At 44.7% G+C, this 9946-nt stretch overlaps 1 protein-coding gene across 1 annotated transcript in view; it reads left to right on the top strand.

The window, feature by feature from the left end:
* Window positions 1–9946, top strand: part of Polg2 (DNA polymerase gamma 2, accessory subunit) — a 22354-nt gene that overhangs the window by 4882 nt on the left and 7526 nt on the right. The window contains exons 2-4 of the mRNA XM_023714114.1: window positions 4279–4437; window positions 5309–5414; window positions 6269–6442. Coding sequence (XP_023569882.1) covers window positions 4279–4437; window positions 5309–5414; window positions 6269–6442 — 439 coding nt within the window. The remainder of the gene's footprint in view (window positions 1–4278; window positions 4438–5308; window positions 5415–6268; window positions 6443–9946) is intronic.

Genomic DNA, 9946 nt, shown 5'->3' with positions numbered 1-9946 from the left:
ACACTTTGATCGTTTTCATCGCCGCCTTGCCCTGCTCTCCTGCCTGGTTTCACTTTTTGCTTGTTTTATTTCCTGACAGGGTCCTGCTGTGTCCAGCAGGACTTGAAGTCACGAAATAGCCGAGGCAGACTTCAACCTCCTTGCAATGTTGGTTCCTGCCTCAGCCTCCCAAATGTTGGAGTTACGGGCATACGGCACTCTGACACCCAGCCTAGTTCACATTTTTGAGAGGTTTCAACATATATAGTTTTCCTTTATCATATGCATCCCGTCATTAACCCACCCTTACACCACCACCACTTATCCCTTTCCTCTAATAATGATTTCCATTCTAATCTCTTGTCATCTTTCAGACTTGCATATTCTGAAGAACATAAGATGTTTGTTTTTCGGAGTCTTACTTCACTCTACATGATGTTTCAGAATCCATCCTTTTCTTTAAAAGGGGAAAATTTTGTTATTTATGGCTGAGAAATGGTCCAGTGTGTGTATATATACCACATTTTCTTTTTGTAATCATCTTTTTTTCTTTTTGTAATCTTTTTTTTTTTTTTTTTGAAGTACCAGGGATCAAAGTGAGGTCCTTGCACTTGCCAGGCAGGCACTTAGACCACGGAGCCATTTCCCCAGCCCTAGATCTTTCTTATTATTGACAGCCTAGTCTACCCAAATCAGAGAGCAGGACGCTGTCATCTGTTGAGATAGAGTCTAAGTGCATAAAAAACAACAACCGAGACTTTGGAGGAAAGAAGGGGTGAGTGGCTCAGTGGAATAAGCACTTCCCTGGCAAGTGCAAGGGCCTGAGTTCAATCTGCGGTTCCACAAAAAAAACAACAAACAAAAAATAATAATAATAATAATAATAATTCAGGCTGGCTTAAGCTCAGCTGTGTAGCCCAGGCTGGCCTCCATCTCATGATGCTCCGCCTGCCTCAGCTGCTCATGTGCTAGGCTTGCAAGCATGCACCACCATGCCCAACTCAATAGAGACATTTTGAATTTTTCTTTGTTCTCAGTAGAAATAATTTTGAACTTATATGTATTGTGGGGGCAAATAGGCTAATATTATTAGAACCTATTTTCACTGTAAAAGATTTTAAAAATAGAAGGGACCAGGGACATAGCTCAGCAAACACAAAGTCTTGAGTTTGATCCTTGGTACTGGGGAAAAAAAAAGCAAGAGATTTAAAAACTATAAAAGAAGGGAAACTAATGCCAAATGTGACTGGTAATACCAGCATGAATTAATGATTTTTAAAAATACATATTTCTGGGGTTGGGGAGACGGCTCAGTGGAATCAGCGCTTCCCTGGCAAACGCAAGGGCCTGAGAGCAATCTTCAGTTCCACCAAAAAAAAAAAAAAAAAAAGAAGAAGAAGAAAAGAATACTTGTTTCCTAACTGTATCTGTTGGAAGGGCACAGCAGTAATGACAGTCAATAACAGCGAGCACACTTAATTCCAGGAACCTGCTTCTTACAATGAGCCGGAGCTTGGATGTCTTACGTACATTTCACACTGCAGAAAGAAAATTACCTGACACTCGAAAGTTAAAGGAGGGAAGATTTATTTAGTGCATAATTTATAGAAGTTTCAGTTCAATAGTTAGCTGGCTCCCAGGCACGGCAGAGGGGCATCCCAAAGAAACAGCTCCTGCCGGCCGAAGGCAGATAGCAGCAAGCAGCAGCAGCCCTCTTTCTGCCCTTATATTCTGTTCAGGCAGAATTCTGTTCCCTGCCCTTGAGGTAAGCAGTGCTCACACCCCTGGAGGGCCTCCCATAACCCTCACCAGAGCTGTGCCAAACAAATCTGGACTGATGTAATCCCAGCCTTCATCCCAGCACCACGCACTCAATCCCAGTATCATATGCTCTAGATCCAGCAACCTGTGAGAAGTCCCACCTCCAAGCGCACGGGGCTTTGGAGTCATCTGGACATAAGCCCTAACAGAAAGGCTATCTCCAGCTGTTCGGCAGGGAAGCCCCAAGGTGAGATTAGAACACTTCATGGTGCTTAAAAGCAAGCAGAGAATTGCTTGAGAGTTCAGTCATGTCAGAGGGACACAGATGTGTGTTTGAAGAGTTGGATGAATTCAACACAGACAGCACTAAACACAGGCCCATAATCCCAGCACTCCAGAGGCTGAGGCCGGAGGACCACCATGCGTTCGAGGCCGGCCTAGTCCACGTAGTAAGACCCTGTCTCAAAAAAAGAAAGAAAGAAAAAAAAAAAGTAAATGCTGATGGCAGTGGATAAAAGCTTGATTTTAAAAAAACAAATGGTAGAGTCTGGGTAGGGAAAAAGAAGGGGAGGAAAAAGCTCATGTTTTACAGAAGCTGTGCAGTAAGTACAGAAGGGAAAGGTAGATTTGAAAATACACTATTTTGGGCTGGGGAGTTAGCTCAGTAGACTAATCTGCCTGGCAAGCACAGGGTCCTGAGTTCAATCCCTGGTACTGCAAAAAAAAGAAAAAGAAAATTCACTGTTTTAGTTTGTAACCCCAGTACAAGTGATTCAAGCAAGGATTATCACAAATGAATTCTAAATGAATTTCACACAATAGTGTGAAAGATTATTGGGAAGCAAGATATTATTGGGGCTGGTGAGATGGCTCAGTGGTCTAACACACCTACTTAGAACAAGCTTAGCAAAGCACACAGAGACCGCGGTTCAATCCCCCAGCACCACATGCCAGCCAGCCCCTCACCCTGGTGGGCTGAGCTGGCCACATACACACACACACACACACACACACACACACACACACAAATAAATAAAATTTTTTAAAAAAGATTATTGAGTAGATGTTTTACAAGGGTTAATCAAAATATATGGTTAATGTTTAAATTTTTTTGTTATAGTAAAACACGTTGCCATTGATCCCTTGTTTTGAATGCACTTAGCCCATCCTCCTGCCAGTTTTCAAAGCAGTTCTGGAGTCCTCTTATGAATGTCCTTGCAAAGTAATCAAAACTACAGTGACTGCTGCTGACACCAGGTGTCACACACCCAGTGGGAAGGCAGGCGGGTCAATATCATGGCTAGTGGTCTTCTGGTGTGCTCACAGACCCTGTACCCTGCAGCTTCTGGCTCAGCCCCAGGCTCCCCAGGAAAGGTAAACAGATTTAATTGATGGAGAAATCTTAAAAAAAAAAAAAGAAAGAAAGAAAAGCCGGGGCTAAGCAGATGGCTCAGTGGAATAAGCGCTTCCCTGGCAAGCACAAAGGCCTGAGTTCAATCCCTGGATCCGCAAAAGAGAGAAATCTGTGCAGCAGCAATAACAGCCCAACTACTTTTACTAAAGCACAGAGACCCGGGTTCGATCACTGGCGTGCTGAGAGGGCGACAGACAAGGCATGGTGGCGCTTGCCTGTACTCCCAGTGCTTGGGAGGCTGACAACAGGAAGATCAATAGGAGTCTGAGCTGCATAGTGAGACCCTGTACTAAATACAAAAAAATAAAATAATGGTAATTTGATACCGGTTTCCTATTGTTATGGTTCAGTAAGAGGTAGACTGGATTCCTGCTAAAAGTAATTAGTTTGTGTTGTACGACACGTCTTAATTGATGGAGAAATCCTAAAAAAAACTGAAAAGCCAGGGCTGGGCAGATGGTCTCAAGTGTGAGATAATTTATGACTACCCTGGACTCAAAATTCATTGTCATTGGAAGCAACATTGAGGGGAAGGAGTCAAGGGAAATAATCTCAGTTATTAAAGAGACCTAATCAAATGCATATAAACCTTAATTATGAAGAGAACAGCAGCGAGGTCTGGTGGCACGCACCAGAAATCCCAGCACCTGGGAGGCTGAGGCAGGAGGACTGGCCAGTTCGTGAGCTCAAGGCCAGCCTGAACTGCAGAGTGAGACCCTGTCTCAAAAAGACAAAAAGAAAAAAAAAAGCAAAATATGATATTTTGGTTAACAACTGGAAAAATTAAGTATTGCCCATATATTAGGTAATATAATGGGATGTGGTCCAGTGAAGGTACACAGAATATATCTGTTTTGGGAGATGCGTTTGGAAGCCAACAGGAAGAGACATGGCAATGTTGATAATTGCAGACTCTTGGGGAAGGGTACACAAGAGTCCTTGGTATTACTCTTTTCAGTTTCTATGTAGATTTCAAAAATCTTCAAACTAAAAAGCTGAGGAGAAACTGCCTTAAGTGGTATCTAAGATAGTCCCGCTAGCTCCATGGTACGTGTACTGCTGTGTGAACCTGTGATCCTGCTGGTTTGTCTATAAGTCAACACATGTGTTGGTTTGGACAGCAGGTTTATACAGTGGCGGATCTGTCTTTTCCCAGGTGCCTTGGAGCACTATGTTAGCTGCCTGGATCTGGTAAACAGGAAGCTGCCTTACGGGCTTGCCCAGGTTGGAGTGTGTTTTCATCCTGTTCCTGACACTCAGCAGATACCTGGTGGTGGCAAAAGGTATAAAATGTGGCAAGCATCCTGGCCTTGTGTCTTGGTTACTGTTTCCTCATTGCTGGGACAAAATACCCCACACCCAAAATGAAAGGAAAGATTTCTTTAGCTCACAGTGAAGGTTTCAGTCCATAATCAGCTGGCTGCATGGCAGAGTGGCACGTGGCAGAGAGCAGCCGTCCATGGCAGCGGAAGACAGCCAGAAGGGAGGCGCAACAGCAGCAGGGGCAGAGGCGAGCCTCTCTCCTTTCCTTATGTTGCCTTCCGGCTGTCTGCCCCAGGGAGGGCGTTGCACTCACACCCATATTCCCAGCAGTGCTGGATCCATAATCCCAGCCTTGATTCATGAATTAATCCCAAACTCTAGAACCAGACCCCGGTGGCTCCATGAGACTTTGGGGGGACTCTCCATTTTAGTCAAAATGGTTCTGTAATTTACAATCAGGCTCAGTGTGTGCTGAGAAGAGCTGGCATAGGCGTTTTGGCCCGGCTGCTCTCCTCCTTTTTCCTGGCTCTTTTTCTTGGTAATCCTGAGGATTGAACCCAAGGCCTTCTTTCATTGTTCCAGATGACACGGCTACCTTAGTAGACTCCTGTGTCAGAAGCCTTTCTTCACGAGCCTCTGTGTTCAGGTAGAGCTCCAGCCCCTCACTGGCTGTTCGGCTGATGTGAAGTTTGACTCTTGCCCACTTTTACAACTTCTGCTTTCAGTTCCTTTCGCAGTGAGCTCTCCATTTTAGTCAAAATGGTTCTGTAATGGTTCAGTTTATGTGCACATAAACTGTAACATCTTGTATTGAAATAATTAGGAACCAGTCTTTTAGGAGAGACTATAGTTTTCAGATGAGCTAACTAATAATATTCTTTCTACCTAAAGAATTGGTGAGAAGACAGAAGCTTCATTGGTATGGTTCACTTCTCCAAGGACTTCAAGCCAGTGGCTTGATTTCTGGTTGCGTCATCGACTGCTGTGGTGGAGAAAGGTATTCTGATTAATAGTTAACACAAGTTTTCTTAGTGTGTCAAAGGTAATGCTCTTGTGTTACAGATGAAATTTGATTTGATACAGCTGTATCACATTTGTAAGAGATAGCTAGACTAAATCAGCAAATATGAGTGAAAAGCTTGGCCATGATTTTCATTGGTCCAGATGACACGGCTACCTTAGTAGACTCCGGTGTCAGAAGCCTTTCTTCACGAGCCTCTGTGTTCAGGTAGAGCTCCAGCCCCTCACTGGCTGTTTGGCTGATGTGAAGTTTGACTCTTGCCCACTTTTCCAACTTCCGCTTTCAGTTCCTTTCGCAGTGAGCTCTCCATTTTAGTCAAAATGGTTCTGTAATTTACAATCAGCCTTAGTATATGCAGAGAAGGCGTTTTGGCTTGGCTGTTGTCCCTCTTTTTCCTGGCTCTTTTCTTGGTAATCCTGGGGGTTGAACCCAAGGCCTTCTTATTGGGCAGCATCTCCCACCCCTTTTAAAATTTTTCGAGACACAGTCTTGCTAAGTCGACCAGGCTGGGGCCAAACTTGTGATCTCCCTGCCTCAACTTCCAGAATACTCATTCATACTTAATTAAATTTCAGTTTTTGAGACTTGAATATTTGTAAGTAGTTGCTGGATAAACAGTCTTAAACAGCTTTAATTCTTAGAAATGACTGCATGATTTGAAGTAAGTTGGTGTTTATTTTAAGAAGTTCTTTTTGTTTTTTGGCTTTTGTTTTTTTTTTTTTGCGGAACCAGGGATTGAACTCAGGCCCTTGCGCTTGCCAGGGAAGCACTTACTCCACTGAGCCACCTCCCTGGCCCCAAGAAGTTTTAAGATACATTTTCTTTTCCAGTTTGCCATGAGCCCGTCTAACTTCAGCAGCAGTGACTGTGAGGACGCGGAGGGGCGGAGAGGAAGCCGCCTTTACTACAGCTTTCCCTGGGGGAAGGAGCCAGTGGAAGCGCTATGGAACCTGGGCGATAAGGAGCTCCTGCACACGTATCCTGCCGACGTGGCCAGATTACACGTATGCTCCTTCAAGCTTCTGTGTGCTCTTCTCCCGGATTATCTGTGTTCATGTCTGAACTAGTTCACAGTAGTTCCAGGCGTGGAGCCCCAAGACCCCTCAGTGCCTTGATCTGTTTCAGGGGACACACAGTGGAGTCTTCAGAACCAGGAAATTAACAGTAGTCCACGCTTACATTCCACAGAACCCTTCAGAGCTACCCAGTCAGGATCACGTGTGTCAGGAAGTTGTCATTTCCGAGTCTCCTTCGCAGGGACAGTTCCACTTCTTCCTACTCTGCCATGATCCTCATACCTATAAAGAGTGCAGGCTTGTTGCTTTGTAGGATGTCCCTTGTCACAGATTTGTTTGTTTCTTTGTGGCTCCTGTATTTTTACTGGGAGCAGCACAGAAGCAGGGGTGCCGTCTTCGAGTGCACTTGTCAGCTGGCATAGGTGTCTGGGCGTTCCTGAAGACATGGCCTGTGATCACTGCCTACCAGTGTCTGCTAGCTTCTCCGGTGTGCAGCTGATAAATCTTTTGTAAGGCTGAGAAGGTAGCTCAGTGGCTTAAGCACCTACCTGGCAGGCACGAGGTCCTGAATTCGATCCCTGATGCCAAAAAAAACCCAAAAAACCCTGTTAAATCTTTTGTGGATATAACCTCTTAGTCACCAGAACTTTATAGCTGGTGGGGAGCTCCACTGATGATTCTTGCCCAAGTCAATTACTACATTTGTGACTTTGCTTTAGTTTTTCGGTAATACTGTCATTCCTTCTAGATTATTGGTTAGCACTATGCTACAGGATAAAGATTTCCCTTCTTCCCCGTTTGTTTATTTTTCATATTGGTATGGACTCCCAGATTCCTATTTTTCTCATAGGATTATAATCTGCTACTGTAATGTTTATTTATTTTTATTTATTTTTCCTGTATTTTAGGGAAGGGTCTACAGGGTGTCCAGGGTCTCACTACTAGATCGGACTCGTAGTGATCCTCCTGTTTACAGTCTCCCAAGTGCTGGGATTACATTTGCACACCACCATGCCCAGTCTCATCTCCATCTCAGTGCGCCCTGTGGGATGGTGCTTTAACCCACTGAGCTATTTAGCCGGCCCGCCTACAATGTTTATTTTAATATTCAAAGTGCCCTAGAGTTGGCCAGTATCCTTTTCTCATTCTCTGTACTAGTACTTCAGTAATTTATTTTATACACACACACACACACACACACACACACACACACACGAGTTCCCATAACCCTCACACTGAGCTACATCCCCAGCCCTCTTTTATTTTGAGACAAAACCTACTGGTTGCTCAGGCAAGACTTGAACTTGCCTCAGTCTCCCAGAGTGCTGGGGGTGGCTTGCAGGTTTGCTCAGTTGTTTAAGTGCATGCTTGGGCAAACCTGGTCAGGTGCAGGAGACCATGGTTCAATCCCCAGCTCCACATGCCCTACCAGACCTGCCCTTACGGCAGCCTGAGCCAGGCAAAGAAAAAATCCTTCTCAACTTTAGGGGGGCTTGTGGAGTAGCTCAGTTTAAAGCTCCTGCCTGGGCAAACTCAGTCAGGCGCAGGGGACCGCAGTTCGATCCCCAGCTCCACATGCCATACTAGATCTGTCCTTAAGGCAGCCTGAGCCAGCCAAAAAAAGAAAAAGAATCCAGAGTGCTGGAGTTACAGGCATACATCACCATACCCAGCTGAGTCCTTCCTTTTTATAAGAATAGAATGTTGGGGCCGGGGAGATGGCTCAGTAGAATAAGTGCTTCCCTGGCAAGCACGAGGGCCTGAGTTCAAGCCCCAGTTCCGCCAAAAAAAAAAAAAAAGAATAGAATGTTAAAAAATCATCTAACATTTTCTTGACCTAGGTGTGGAACCAGCCTTTTCTCCAAGGAAATTGTATTTGTAAACTGCAGCTGGCCACGAATGTCCTCCTTAGAATTAAGTAGCCCTGTCTCTGGGCCCTCTTGGACACAGCTGGAGTATACTGTACAGGATCGCAAGCGTTTACACACACACTTATTTTGGTGGTGGTGAGCCTTGAGTGGAGGGCGTTCCCACCTATTCCCACAGCCTTAGGTGCGGTGTTTAAGCCAGGGTCTCACTGTGCAGTCCAGGCTGGCCTCGAATTTCCTGTGTAACCCAAGCTGGCCTCGAGCTCTCAGTGGTCCTCTTGCCTCGGTCTCCTGACTGCTGGGAGAGCAAATGTGAGCCACCACGCCCGGCTGCCTTTCATTTCGTGTGCACAGCCAGTCTCCCTGCCACACCTTGGCCGAGAGCCCAGGTACCCAGTCATCCATCCGCACCCCACTGTGGACGGAGGCTCTTGGCCCCGGGAAGAGAAGGCCACTGGCGAGCCTGGTCTGGGGCCTGCTGCTCTCACTGGAACCCAGGGAGGAAGAAAGGCAGTAGGAACATGCTCGCCACACTCAGCCTCCTCGCTTCTCCCCAGTCACCCAGGCCCTGGGCTGGAGGTACCTGCCACTGGGTAAGAGCTCAGACCTGCGGGAGGGGAGGCAAACACACAGAAGCACAATGGTGCTTCGCTGAAGGTGAAACAGACTTTTCAGCAATTTGGGCACATGATATGATTCCTTTGGAGAAGGAATCCTGCCTAAAACTTTCCCTTTTTGGAGAGGTAGAATAGTGTTGTTCTGCTCAAGCAGTTCTAGATTTGAATAGATAGATGTTTTGACTTGCAGATAGAATTTTTTTTTTAAATTGACATCAGTTATTTTTATTTTAAAGAAAGAAAAAAAAATAAACAGTGGTACAAAATCTCAAAACAAGATTTTAGGAGAGTAACAATGGTTAATACATTGTGTATTGTTATTCCAAAGTAGTTTCTCATATTACAAGATATAGGCAAGAAATAATAAGCAAATAACATAGGTACAAACCTCTTTTTTTTTAAGTCAACAGAAAATGGAAATATACTTTTTAAAGTTTCTAATACTGCAGATAGAATTTTTATTTATTTGTTTTTGTCTGTAGAGATGGAGTTATTATTGTATTGTTTTGTGTCTAACATAGTCTTACAGTGGAAAAAAAGGAAGGCACTTGAAGATAACATAATAAGGAAACAATAGTATTGAATGTTCCTTGTCTTCAGTGGTTGGGACCAGAAATGTTTCCAATTTTTGAATTTCTAAGGTTTGGAATATTTGCATCCAAATGAGATGTCTCAGGAATAGAACCCAAATCTAAACACAAAATTTATTTCTATTTCATACACACCTTGTTTAGCCCGAGATGATGTTGCAGTTTTTAGGGTTCCTGTGTTTTGACTTCAACCCCTCACATGAGGTCGGGGTTGAGCTTTCCTCTTGTGTTGTGTCCTTGCTCATTTTCAGATTTTGGATTTTGGATTTTGGGATTAGGAATGCTGCACGTAAAGCTCACGTGCAGTGCACTCCAAGTAGGTTAACGTAAGCATGAGCGGAGCCCTGGTGAGCAGCTCGCGCGCTCACTTGTGAACGTGTCTCATGACCCAGCAGCATTGCACACTATTTTGGGTGC

Source organism: Octodon degus, unplaced genomic scaffold (assembly GCF_000260255.1).
Source record: "Octodon degus isolate 3935 unplaced genomic scaffold, OctDeg1.0 scaffold00033, whole genome shotgun sequence".
Lineage (NCBI taxonomy): Eukaryota > Metazoa > Chordata > Mammalia > Rodentia > Octodontidae > Octodon > Octodon degus.
This window is presented reverse-complemented; position numbering and strand designations above follow the sequence as displayed.